Genomic DNA, 13,075 nt, shown 5'->3' with positions numbered 1-13,075 from the left:
GTGGGCACCGACCCGCAACTGTGGACTGAACACTACGTCGGAGCGTTCGTGAGTGGAGGGGCGCACGTTCCGCCGTCTCACGCGTCCGCTCCGCTTCATCCCCGTGGTAGGCCCCCGCAGGCCTGTGCGGCCCCTTTAAGAGCCTTCGGGTCGGACGCCGGAGGTCGCGGCGTCCCTTCAGCACCGCAGGCCCCGGCCACCATCCGCGGCCATGCAGTTGCTTCGCGCAGGCTTGACTCTGGCCCTGGGCGCAGGGCTGGGTGCAGCTGCCGAGGGCTGGCGGCGGCAGTGGGCCGACGCGCGGGCGACGCCGGGGCTGCTGAGCCGGCTGCCGGTGCTGCCAGTGGCGGCGGCGGCGGGGCTTCCCGCGGTGCCCGGGGCTCCCGCGGGTGGCGGCCCGGGCGAGTTGGCCAAGTACGGGCTGCCCGGGGTGGCGCAACTCAAGAGCCGCGCGTCGTACGTGCTGTGTTACGACCCGCGCACCCGCGGCGCGCTCTGGGTGGTCGAGCAGCTGCGGCCCGAGGGGCTCCGCGGCGACGGCGACCGCAGCTCCTGTGACTTCCACGAGGACGACTCGGTGCATGCGTACCACCGCGCCACCAACGCCGACTACCGCGGCAGCGGCTTCGACCGCGGCCACCTTGCTGCCGCGGCCAACCACCGCTGGAGCCAGAAAGCAATGGACGACACCTTCTACCTGAGCAACGTCGCGCCCCAGGTAGCGCCTACGCCGCCCCCCGCCACCACCCCCAACCCCGGCGGCGAAACCCGAGGCCAGCGCTCGCCTCTAAGCCTTGATTTTCCGCTTTGCAGAATGGGAGAGTTGCTGAGTTGTGCGCCCTCTAGGTCAGGCGCCTGGCCACACGCACCGCGCGCCGCCGGCGGGAGGGATGGAGCAGTGGGGCGCTGAGCACCCATTGCGCTCTGATCTTAACCCGAGGGCCCTGGGCGCCTCCCTGAAATCAGGATGAAACTGTTATTCACCTGCCTCTTGCAGTAGCGCCGAGGAACTGAAGATAACTGTCTACATACATAAAAGTACCGGGCACGCTTCCTGGTTCTTGGCAAGCGTTTAGTAAATAAGAGCTATAATGAGGAAAGTCTCAGCGAGACAAAGTGACCGACCCAGGGTCACACCGTGGGAGGAGACCTAGGCAGTCTGTCTAGGGGACCCTGAGCTTTTTTTAATCCATCGCCCTACCCTGCCTGCCCTCCAGGAGTAAAAGGATAAATAGGTGCCCGCAGTGGCTGTTAGGAGCAGTCACTGTGCACCCTGGACCAGCCGTCCTTCCTCTAGCCCTGTTGCCACCAGGGCCTGACACCCATGTGGAGATGGATGGTGGGGATCTGAGTGAGACTTGTGAGGTCCCAGCTTCTGAGCTGACGTGCTCACCCAGGAGCAGAAACCCCCACCCATTTGACTGGACACTGTGCCAAGGACCTGAGAGCTCAGGTGGTGGAGTCAGATTTCTGACCTTCCCTGCTGGGCTCTGCAGTTCAGACTTTGGAGAAGGAAGGGAGAGATGATTGAAAGAGCTGGTCTTCCCATGAGCTCCTGGGGCAGGAGCAAGCCTCTTTCTCTCTGGGAGATTTGCCCTTTCATCCGGCTCTTTGGGGCTGAGAAGCAGCTTGGAGACCTGGGATGCTAGATCTCCCCATCTGGGTTGGGGGCAGCTAGCACCTCTGTGAGCTCTGTTTGGGCCAAGTGACTCTCCTTCCATGAACCTCCCTTTCCTCTGCATGCTTGTCCCCATCCCCACTCCGCTGCTGGAACCTTCTGGCTCTGTGCTAGTGCCTGCCCCTAGGCCTGGGGCAGCCCTCTGACTACAAGTGTCCCAGCCAGTCTCATTGAAGCCCACCTCTCCCGCCAGGTGCCCCACCTCAACCAGAATGCCTGGAACAACTTGGAAAAGTACAGCCGCAGTCTGACCCGCACCTACCAAAATGTCTATGTCTGCACGGGGCCACTCTTCCTGCCCAGGTAAGGCTAGAGCTGGGGGGCCTGGGGACAGCGGCACCTCCTGGTCAGCCCAACCAGGCTCCCCCCAGGCTCTGTGTCAACACCGCTAGGTCCCCATTCATCTGGTTCCTGGGCAAGTCTGCCCATCCTCTACCTTGAGCTCCCCAATTCTACTCTAGAGACTTTGGGGGTACCCACATCTCTGCCTGTGTGTACCAGGCCCTGAATCTGCCCTTGTTCCTCTATGTTCTCTCTCGTCACATCCACCTAACTCATGTTCTGCCCAGATAGCAATCCTTGCACGGGGTTCTCACCTTCAGTCTCCTCTGCTGGGGGCATCCCTTCTTGAAGCCAGCTTTGAACTGTGTCTTCCTAACCCTGAGCCTTCACTCTTGTCCCTGTGCAGCTTGCCTGGCCTCCCAGATGTAAGGGACTGAGCTCCCCTGGGCGTGCTGGGTGATTTTTCTGCTGAGGACTGGGATGAGTGGGGCAAGGGACTGTGGCCAAGCAGCTGGCTCTGCTCGGGTCGGAACCCAGGCCGTGTCACCTAGTCTCTGGGTTTGATGTTGTTTAGTCGCTCAGTTGTGTCCGACCCTTGTGATCTAATGGACAGAGGAGCCTGGCGGGCTACTTACTGTAGGAGGTACTTGATGTAGCCCACCAGGCTCCTCTGTCCATGGGATTTCCCAAGCAAGAATACTGGGAAACTGCCATTCCCTTCTCCAAGGGATCTTCCTGACCAAGGGATCTAACCCACATTCTCTTGCATTGCAAGGCGAATTCTTTACCACTGAGCCACCAGCGAAGCCTCAGTCTCTGCGTGCCCTGGGCAAATAACCTCAACATCCTCTCCTTAAAATGGGGATAATACCCGTTATCTACCACATGGTTGCTTAAGGGACAGTGGGATAGTGGATGTCACCGTAGTAAGGACTCAGCACAGGCTTGCCGAGGCACTGATACACTTTAATTAGCCAGTGCCTCCTCTGGCCTGCTGAAATGGAGTGGACTCCTCAGAGACTTAGCCAGAGTCACCTGTCCAGTGTTCTGGGCACCTGCTGTGCCCCAGGCCGTGTGTTGGTGCTGGGCATTCTGCTATCACAGCCCCACCCTCCACAGGGACAGACAGTAGTCAAGTGTCCACAAGGAGGATGTGAATGAAGGCCTGATTCTTTCTGCAGCGTTTATTGCCACCATCCACTCTCCCTGAACACAGTGTCGGGCATAAGGAAAACAGGAAAGGAATGAGTCTCTACCCTGCTGGAGCTCCCAGTCTCCTGGGCGAGCCAAGCCGGGCAGAGAAGCCTCACACTAAGAGGGTGGTCCTGCAGGTGACGCAAACTGGAGGTCCAATCAGGGAAGGCTTCCTGGAGGTGGTGGCCTTGGGTCTGAACAAGCCCCCTGGGAGTCCTGAAAGGCCATGTGCCTGCGTCTGCCCATAGGACGGAGGCTGATGGGAAGTCCTATGTGAAGTACCAAGTCATTGGCAAGAACCACGTGGCGGTGCCCACCCACTTCTTCAAGGTGCTGATCCTGGAGGCGGCAGGTGGGCAGATCGAACTCCGCTCCTATGTGATGCCCAATGCGCCAGTGGATGAGGCAATCCCGCTGGAGCGCTTCCTGGTGCCCATCGAGAGCATTGAGCGGGCCTCGGGGCTGCTCTTTGTGCCAAACATCCTGGCACGGGCGGGCAGTCTGAAGGCCATCACTGCAGGCAGCAAGTAAGGACAGCCCCAGCTGGACTGTGGGTTTGGGGGACTGAGTCAACTTAAAAGTCTTTATTTTTGGAAGCAAGTCTCGAGTGTGTCTGTCCAGGTAACCCGTGGGAACCTCTGGCTTCACTGCTGCTTTTCTGCCATCCTGGGCCCCACAGAAGCTTCAGCTGGGCCGGGCACCTGCCTGGGAGAGGCCAGGCTGCAGGGCAGCCAGGGAGATGAGGATGGCCTCCTGGAAGACAAGCAGAGCAACAGGCTGTGGCCCCATCGCCCAGGACCCCGGCCCATGGGGTATGCTGCCATCAGCAGGGTCTGGGGCAGGGGGGTGGGGAGAGGGAAACAGGTTCAGCTTTGTCTACTGTCACTGGCCACCTGCAGGCCCTGCCAGGAAAGCACCTCACCTCTCTGCTCCTCAGTCTCCTCCTCTGTAAAATGGGGCTGATCATAATACCCACCTCCCAGGGTCGGCTGGGGAGGGGGAGGTGATGGGCAGGAGAGCCCTCGGAAGTGTGGGAGCAGGGATTCCTATCGGGAGGCTGGGACTGGAAGTGCACAGCACCTGGCCCTGGTTGGGCTCCTGGGGACAGGGAGACTGAGGCCCTCCACATGTTTGGTCACCACCGTTGAGACCAGTGGAGGCAGTGGCACCTTCCCCCAGCAGGTGCCCACAGGCACAGCATTCCGTGTTGCCCAGGTGGAAGGCTCTGAGAGAAGGGTGCATCCTGTCCCCCTGGGGACAGAGGTACCAGCAAGGAGGGCTGCCTTGACCACCACAGTCAGACACGGGGAGTGGGACACAGAGCGTGCAGCTAAGGAAGCAGGCCCGGAGCAGGCGTGGTGGGTGTCCTGGGTCAGCCAGCCTGGGAGCAGCTGGATGGGCACCAAAACCAATTCCTGGCTTCCAGCTCACTCTCAGCTCATCCCTGCTGTAGTTCTGCTGTGCGGAGAGGCTGAGGGGGTGAGGGGACCACCCCAGAAGGCTGGCTCGGGGTAGCCCCAGATGGGACGAGAGACAGGGAGAGAGCTGCAATCCCCTTGGCCAGACAGAGGAGCTCTGGGCTCTGCTGGTGGTGAAGAGGCAGGGCTGGGAGGTCGGGGAGGCGGGTGGGCTCACCTCTGTGCGGATGGTGCGGCTGCCCTGGTTGGGGCAGGTGTTGACGTACAGGTCGAAGAGGACGCTGGGTTCAGCCACCTCCAGGTTGGGGTCGGCATCCACTCCAGCTTCCAGCCCCTGGAGGCCCCCAAACACGACGAGAGCGTGCCTGCTGCCCACAGGAGGGGATCACTGGCTGCCCATCACAGCCCTCTGAATGCTGCCCCCAGGGCTCTCAGCACCCCCATACGTAGCAGGGACCCAGTCTGTTCAGCTGTGTCCCCACCAGTCCGGTCCCCTGCTCCGTGCCCTGCCCCCTGGCTGGACCCACCTGAAGTTGGGAAACTGGGCGGAGGCCACATCTGAGCCTCGCTCTGATGTCCCGATGGTCAGATCATAGCCGTCCTGAAAGGGGGCCTCAGCAAACACAGCACCTGCCGGGGAGACCAGCTCACTGGGACCCTGTTCCCCCCAAGCCACTGTCACTGCGTGTGTGTATTGGGGTGGTGGTGGAGATAAGGGAGCCACAGCCTGCACTCCTGCTGTGAAGTCAGGGATGGAGCGGCAGAGACTGTGCCTGAGCTAGCTTGGAGAAACAGCAGAGGTTGGGGAGGAAGGAACTCCAAAAACAAGTGGAGTACCTTTGACTTCTCTGGCCCTTTTGCCCCCATTCCCAGCCTCACGGCAGACATCATTAAAGATGCTTTGCCTCAGGAGTCCTTAAAAGCATCCCAGGCAGTGCACTCGAGGCCCAGAGAGGGAAAGGCACTTGCCCAAGGACACACAGCATGTTAGCAGGATTAGTTTCCCAGTCTGAATTTTGGGTCAAGCAGGGCTCTCTGAGGTCCCCCAGACAGACTGAAGAAGACAGATGTTCATAGGAGGAGGCTCTGTGCTTACTGAGGCAGGAGGCCAGGCGGACTGTGTAGCCCCAGTAGAGACCAGCTTTGGTCCGAGGGTCCTGCGACGACACGACTTTCCCCCGGTAGGTCTTACTTTCTGGGGAGGAAGTGGACACGCTATAAAGATGGGGTGAGGGGACAAGGAAGTGGAAGGAAGTGGCTCTGAGCCCGCAGGCTGGCTGGGCTGGGGACGCTCTAAGATACCTGGGAGCTGGTTCTGGTTGAGCCGCACCGTCACCCGAAGTCCAGGCTCCAAGTTCTTGTCAATCTTCACCTCCTGGGAGGAAGCCAGAAAAAACTTGCTGCTCCACCCCCACCCCCACTGCAGGGCAGCAGGGGTCACTGCTCTCCCAGACACAGGAGCATCTCAGGGGTCCAGGTCACCCTTTGTGCCCTACTCCCCAGCACCTGGGGCCAGACCTGCTCACAAAAGACCATTCTTGCAAAATGACTACCCCATGATATGGGTGAAAAGGATCAGTCCAGGCCTGGCACAAAGCAGGAAGTATTTCTGGAATGAAATCCGTTTCCTACATTTTGAGGCACTTAAGTGGTCACTTAACTCTTCTGAGCCTTAGTTTCCTCGTCTGTCAATAGAAGACTTTCCATAAACAACAGCTATTGTGACCCTGCACGGGGTCTGGCAGGAAGTGAATGCTGACCACATGCGAGCTGACGAAGGACACCTAATGTCTATGTTGTGTCCCAATTTATGGATTTATTTTGGCCTCGATGCACAGCTTGCAGGATCTGGATCTTAGTTCCCTGACTAGGGATTGAACCAGTGCCCTCGGCAGTGAAAGCTCAGTCCTAACATGGGACCACCGGGGAAGTCCCTTGTCCCAATTTTGAATTTAGAATGGCTTTCTCCTTGGAGGGTTTCACGTGTATTTCTCCCTTCATCTGAGTCTGGGTATCCTGGTCTGCTTTCGGCCAGTTCTCTCAGGTCTGTTCTTTTTGAGGGGAGGGGATCCCCATATGTTTAAATGTTTCTCCCTCTGACTCTAGGAGACATGAGATTAATAGATGGCAAAAGAATGCTCCAATCCAGAGCTTGGCACCACACTGGAGCAGCCCTAGAGAGACTCCAAACTTGATTTTACAGGGTTTTGTTTTGGTTTGTTTTTAGCACCAGGGCTCTCTTCTGTTGATATGCTTTTCAAAAAAAAAAAAAAAACAGTAAATTTTGCTCCTGGCTCTATCTGTTAAGCCCTATTTTAGGCATTTCTCTGGCTCAAATCTGCATCATTGGGGGGCTGGCAGGCAGAGAGGTCCAGGGCCAGGGCTCCCCCTACGTGCCCTCCGAACCCAGGGAGTGTCTGGGAAGCATGTCTCGAAACCCCCACCGGTTCCTACCTTCTTCATGCCACAGTTGACAAAGGAGCCCTGGCCAGGCCGCGTGGGCCGGTCCACCACAACACCCTCTCGGAACTCAGATTCCTCATCCTGACGCATGTGGTGAGGGCTGTCCAAGGGGTTCAGGAGCCCTGTGTTTGGAGAGGGGCCAGGAAGAGTCTGGGAGGGGCAGAGGCGCACGGGGGTGGCAGTGGGGGGGATTGGTGAGGCTGAGAAGCCTGGTTCAGGATCCAGCTCAGTGTGCCATCAGGATGCTTTCCCAGCTGGTCTTGCTTTCCCAACTGGACTGTGAGTTCTCAGGGCCTGGAGGATGATCCATTGGAAATGGGGATCAGGTCCCCTCCCCCAGCCTTACCTGCAAACTGCAGATCCTGATGCTTGGGGAAGAAGGCCTTTCTCAGGTACCTAGGAAAGAACGCAGAGCTCAGGAAGTTCCCAGGGAGGCCATGTCCCGCCCACCCTGCACCGTGACTGCCCCTCCGCCCCGGTCTGGGAGGTCTGTCCTTACTGTGGACACTCCAGGTATTGCAGTATTCGGGCCAGCTGCACGCACGCCTGCCCCTTCTTGCCGACTCCCCTGAATTCCCCCTCCACAGTCCTAGGAGAGAAAGACAGGGGTCCAGCCCACCGGGTTCTCTTCGAGAGCTCTCCCACCCCCAGTATGACCTCAGCAGTGCCCCTGCTTTGCAACTCGACCCACCAGGGTGACAGTGGGGGCATTCAGACAGGATTCTCGGCCCAGGCAAGAAGGCAGGGAAAGAAGTGCAGCCCAGCCAATCCTGGCAGTCCCTCCCTGCCCCCTGCACCCGCCGGGACCCTGCTGGAGGCCCCTCACTTGGCATCTTGGCCTTCTTCATCGAACACCACGATCTCATCCACACAGAAGATGGCGCAGGCTCTGGCGATCTGGCCAGCCAGGTAGGTGCGAAGCTCCAGTGACTGGGCATTGTCCAGGATAGAGCCTGGCAGGGCCACACTCAGGGTGTAGTGCCGCCCTGGGCAGGACAAGAGTGTTCACGGTCAGCTGGAGCAGCCAGGGCCATCTCTCCCCTCCCTTCCTCTAATCCTAAGGTCTACAGTTAGAAAGTTTTCTTAGTGGGAGGATTTTTGAAATAAGTAGCATAGATTCCCTTCTCCAGATCTCAATTTCCCCAGAAGAAAATGAACTTGGGGGTCTCCAGGGCTCCCATAAACAGGACGTACCACTACCTATGGCAGGGAGTGGTTAGAGGCATTGACCTATATTCACATCCTCTGCCCCCTACTGCCTCAGTTCTCCAGGCATCAAAATGGGATAATAATGAGAGTTAGTATTTATCCTTACTGGACATCGCCGGTGGTCCAGTGGTTAAAATTCCGTGCTGCTAATGCAAGGGGCATGGGTTCAATTCCTGGTTGGGGAATTAAGATCCTACATGTTACAGAGCAGCCTCCCCAAAATTTAAAAAAATAATAATAATAATAATTCTTAGTGCCTTTTATGGGTATAAACTTAACCAATAACCGTAGGAAGTAGGTACTACCATGATCCCCACAGACAGCTGGGGAACCTTTAGCCTAGAGAGGTCAAATACATGACCCAAGGTCACACAAAAGGCAGAACAGCTGACTTCAGAAAAACCACCACACCTTTGCTCCCAGAATTGTCCAAAGGGAGCCACATGAGATAAAGGGCTTTCCTGGTGTCTGAGACAGCCGACGCGCTCAGCTTCTGTCCCTACTGTCACCATCATCACTAACAACCACTGGGCTTACAGTAAAATATGGCCCCTTATAACTCCAGACTAAAAATACTAGTAAAACTCGGCAGTGGCCACAGGACTGGAAAAGGTCAGTTTTCATTCCAGTCCCAAAGAAAGGCAATGCCAAAGAATGCTCAAACTACCATACAACTGCACTCCTCTCACATGCTAGTAAAGTAATGCTCAAAATTCTTCAACCTAGGCTTCAGCAATACATGAAACATGAACTTCCAGATGTTCAAGCTGGTTTTAGAAAAGGCAGAGGAACCAGAGATCAATTTGCCAACATCCATTGGATCATCAAAAAAGAGAGTTCCACAAAAACATCTATTTCTGCTTTATTGACTATGCCACAGCCTTTGACTGTGTGGATCACAATAAACTGGAAAATTCTGAAAGAGATGGGAATACCAGACCACCTGACCTGCCTCTTAAGAAACCTGTATGCAGGTCAGGAAGCAACAGTTAGAACTGGACATGGAACAACAGACTGGTTCCAAATAGGAAAAGGAGTACGTCAAGGCTGCATATTGTCACCCTGCTTATTTAACATATATGCAGAGTACATCATGAGAAACGCTGGGCTGGAGGAAGCACAAGCGGGAATCAAGATTGCAGGGAGAAATATCAATAACCTCAGATATGCAGATGACACCACCCTTATGGCAGAAAGTGAAGAAGAACTGAAGAGCCTCTTGATGAAAGTGAAAGAAGAGAGTGAAAAAGTTGGCTTAAAGCTCAACATTCAGAAAACTAAGATCATGGCATCTGGTCCTATCACTTCATGGCAAATAGATGGGGAAACAGTGGAAACTGGCTGAGTTTATTTTTCTGGGCTCCAAAATCACTGCAGATGGTGATTGCAGCCATGAAATTAAAAGACGCTTACTCCTTGGAAGGAAAGTTACAACCGACCTAGACAGCATATTAAAAAGCAGAGACATTACTTTGCCAACAAAGGTCCGTCTAGTCAAGGCTATGGTTTTTCCAGTGGTCATGTATGGATGTGAGAGTTGGACTATAAAGAAAGCTGAGCGCCGAAGAAATGATGCTTTTGAAGTGTGGTGTTGGAGAAGATTCTTGAGAGTCCCTTGGACTGCAAGGAGATCCAACCAGTCCATCCTAAAGGAGATCAGTCCTGGGTGTTCATTGGAAGGACTGAGGCTGAAGGTGAAACTCCAATACTTTGGCTACCTGATGCGAAGGGCTGACTCATTTGAAAAGACCCTGATGCTAGGAAAGATTGAGGGCAAGAGGAGAAGGGGACGACAGAAGATGAGATGGTTGGATGGCATCACCAACTAGATGGACATGGGTTTAAGTAGATTCCAGGAGTTGGTGATAGACAGGGAGGCTTGGCGTGCTGCAATTCATGGGGTCGCAAAGAGTTGGACTGGACTTTCAGTTTAACAGCTGGAGAAACGTTAACTGCAGGGTTTGCTGGGATTTTTGAAATAAACTTAAAGCACACAGAAAGTGCTCAATAAAAAAGTAAAAACTGTGACAATCCACTCCAGTATTCTTGCCTGGGAAATCTCATGGACAGAGGAGCCTGGTAGGCTACAGTCCATGGGGTGGCAAAGAGTCGGACACAACTTAGCAACTGAACAAGACCGCACATCAACAGGCAGATTGTGATTTGGGGAAATAGATCTGAGTGGAAATGTAGCATAAAAATGGAGAGTGAAGTGACCTAGCAATATGGAATAGAGAGTTTTGTAAGAAATTTAAATTTGTATATAGAATAGCAGTTGCAAATATTCAAACAATAAAGTCTGGCTAAAGGAGCTAAAAAAAAAGTAAAAACAGCCATTACATTGATGAGGTTCTAGAAGTTATGATATACGACACTTACCTTCCAGAGAACTAAAATCTACGTAAGTAGGTTAGGGCTCAGCTTTTTGGGTCCCTCCCATTCTCTAAGCCTCAGTTTCTCCATCAGGACAAGATGTCTGGGCCCAGTGGCCCTCTGCCCTGCCCAGGACCCGGCTTGCTCACCCCTCTCCTCGCTCTGGGCAGCTGCCTCTTCCTCCTGTTGGCGCTTTGCCTGTTCCTCCTGCGCTCGCTGCCGCTCCAGTTTCTTTGTCATCTTGAGATCCTTCCACTTCTTTTTCTCCTCTTTTTCTGGATAAGAGGACATCCCAATTGGTGGAGGGAAGAGTGACTTGGAGGTGGGAAAGACTTGGAACAGCCCAGGAGGTGGTGTCTTCTCAGTAGGTCAGCCTGGGGACTCCAATGCTGCCTAGAGAGCAGCCAGAGAAGCCTTCCATGGCTTCTGGCCTCCTCGTCCCCATTTTGGGTACTAGTAAGACCTAGAGGGGACAAACCTGGTGGCTTTTCCCCAAGATTCATCTGTGTACTGATGGAGTGGGGTCGGGGGGAGGTGAGCACAGACACTTAGCTCCCCATTGGGCCCACCCTCCCCAGGCCCACCTCCACCCCCTAGTCCCTGACTTACTCTGTTGCTTCCACTTCCGCCACTCCACCCTTTGGCCATGTTCACCCTGGAGAAGGAGTCAGGGGAGATACAGGAGTGAGGCTGAATGGTCACACCTGAGCTGGGGGGAGGGAGGGTGTTCCCACTTGCTGCTCCCCAGCTGTCCCCTCTGTTTAAATGAGTTGTTGTTGGTTAGTCGCTCAGTCGCCTCCAACTCTTTTGCGGCCCCATGAACTGTAGCCCACCAGGCTCCTCTGTTTGTGGGATTCTCCAGGCAAGAATACCTGAGTGGGTTGCCATTTCCTTCTCCAGGGGATCTTCCTGACCCAGGGATCGAATCCGAGTCTCCTGCATTGGCAGGCAGATTCCTTACTGTCTGAGCCACTAGGGAAGCCCCTTTAAATGAGGGTGGTGAGGAAATGAGGGGCACCCCCCCACACACAGACACACACACAATACTGCCCAAGAGAGAGCGTCAGGAGGGCAGGGACATGTATCCCCAGTGCCTGAGACCATAGCTGGGACATAGTAAGCATTCAGCAAATTGTTAACAGAGCTCCTACTGGAGAGAAGAGGGAATAGGTGCAGGGTGACAGGACCTGCCCACTGCCGCCCTGGTTATCAGAACAGATACGTCATGAAAGGGCTCGGGAAGAAGCCGGGTCCCGCCTCACGAATCCGAACCCCGGGCAGAGTTGCCAATAAGAACTCCAGCAAGGTTGCCATTGGCCATAAGGCAATGGCAACCCACTCCAGTACTCTTGCCTGGAAAATCCCATGGGCGGAGGAGCCTGGTGGTCCACAGTCCATGGGGTCGCGAAGAGTCGGACACCACTGAGCGACTTCACTTTCACTCCGGTAAGGTAATGAGTTACCAACGCTGTCCCGGCTCCGACTCAAACCCCGGTTCCCACCTCCGCTGCCCATCGGGTCAGGGGTAACTGAGGCCACAAGCAGGCAACAAGCTCGGAGACTCCGGCCGCGGAGCAGCGACGAGCCTGGGGCTGGAGGGGCGACTCGGACCCGCCACAGGGCCCCACGCGGCTCTGTCTTTTAACCCCAGGCCCGCGCCCTGCCGCAGAGTTCTCACATCTCTCCACCTACCGGACCATACGGCCCCTTCCTCGCGCGCTCCGCCATGTTCGCCGCACAACGTCGGCCCCGCCCGGCCAATCAGACTCACCCCTTCCGGTAACACCTCCTTCGAGCCGTCCAATCGGAGAGCCAGTGGCGCGCGTGGGCGTGGCCTAGGTGCTGGGAGGTTAGAGCACGTGGACAGGGGAGGGCTGGAGGTGCTGGGTGGGCTGTCTAGGGGCGGATGGGGGGCGGCACCCGGTGAGCTGGAGCTGGCGCTGGTGTAGGGCCTTGTGTGTGGGTGGTGATGTTGAAGTCATCGCAGGCTTGAGTGTCCCAGTGCGCAGAAACTTTGGACTGCCCGAGCGCTGCCCTCCGGCTCGGGTCGAGCACGGAAGTCAACCATCAGCTTGGTTTTATACATGGAGTCTTGGGGCCCAGAGCTGGAGTGTGAGTCAGAGCTGGCCGTAATTAAATCCAGTTATAGATTCGTTCATTTACTCTCTCTTTTAATTATCAGACTTTATTATTTTAGAGAACAGTTCAGTTCAGTGGCTCAGTCGTGTCCGACTCTTTGCGACCCCATGGTCTGCAGCATGCCAGGCCTCCCTGTCCATCACCAACTCCCAGAGTTAATTCAAACTCATGTCCCTTGAGTCGGTGATGCCATTCAGCCATCTCATCCTCTGTCGTTCCCTTCTCCTACCGCCTTCAATCTTTCCCAGCATCAGGGTCTTTTCAAATGACTCAGTTCTTCGCATCAGGTGGCCAAAGAGAAGACTTGGGTTTACCAAAA

General features: G+C 55.6%; 2 protein-coding genes across 2 annotated transcripts; one reads left to right on the top strand and one right to left on the bottom strand.

The window, feature by feature from the left end:
- The first annotated feature begins 211 nt into the window (after positions 1–211).
- ENDOG (endonuclease G) lies at positions 212–3,719 on the top strand. Its single transcript, XM_068980871.1, has 3 exons — positions 212–718; positions 1,872–1,981; positions 3,403–3,719. Exons 1-3 carry the CDS (start codon positions 212–214, stop codon positions 3,683–3,685), a joined length of 900 nt encoding a protein of 299 aa, XP_068836972.1. The 3' UTR covers positions 3,686–3,719.
- SPOUT1 (SPOUT domain containing methyltransferase 1) lies at positions 3,170–12,345 on the bottom strand. The gene is made up of 12 exons (XM_068980862.1): positions 12,310–12,345; positions 11,227–11,272; positions 10,767–10,892; positions 7,862–8,021; positions 7,535–7,624; positions 7,382–7,431; positions 7,027–7,157; positions 5,875–5,947; positions 5,669–5,767; positions 5,100–5,202; positions 4,790–4,937; positions 3,170–3,907 (listed from the first exon to the last, which is right to left on the bottom strand). Exons 1-12 carry the CDS (start codon positions 12,343–12,345, stop codon positions 3,839–3,841), a joined length of 1,131 nt encoding a protein of 376 aa, XP_068836963.1. The 3' UTR covers positions 3,170–3,838.
- Positions 12,346–13,075: the final 730 nt, after the last annotated feature.

Source organism: Capricornis sumatraensis, chromosome 1 (assembly GCF_032405125.1).
Source record: "Capricornis sumatraensis isolate serow.1 chromosome 1, serow.2, whole genome shotgun sequence".
Lineage (NCBI taxonomy): Eukaryota > Metazoa > Chordata > Mammalia > Artiodactyla > Bovidae > Capricornis > Capricornis sumatraensis.
Note: the sequence above shows the minus strand (reverse complement) of the source record. Positions and strands in the feature narration are given on the sequence as shown.

Excerpts from the sequence above, each read along its gene's own strand:
- ENDOG (XM_068980871.1), top strand. The coding sequence starts at position 212 with ATGCAGTTGCTTCGCGCAGGCTTGACTCTGGCCCTGGGCGCAGGGCTG. Across the intron at positions 719-1,871 it reads TGAGCAACGTCGCGCCCCAG|GTGCCCCACCTCAACCAGAA; the intron begins GTAGCGCCTACG and ends CTCTCCCGCCAG. Across the intron at positions 1,982-3,402 it reads GGGCCACTCTTCCTGCCCAG|GACGGAGGCTGATGGGAAGT; the intron begins GTAAGGCTAGAG and ends GTCTGCCCATAG.
- SPOUT1 (XM_068980862.1), bottom strand. The coding sequence starts at position 12,345 with ATGGCGGAGCGCGCGAGGAAGGGGCCGTATGGTCCG. Across the intron at positions 8,022-10,766 it reads TGCCCAGAGCGAGGAGAGGG|GGCGGCACTACACCCTGAGT; the intron begins GTGAGCAAGCCG and ends TGTCCTGCCCAG. Across the intron at positions 7,158-7,381 it reads TCAGGATCTGCAGTTTGCAG|GGCTCCTGAACCCCTTGGAC; the intron begins GTAAGGCTGGGG and ends CTCCAAACACAG.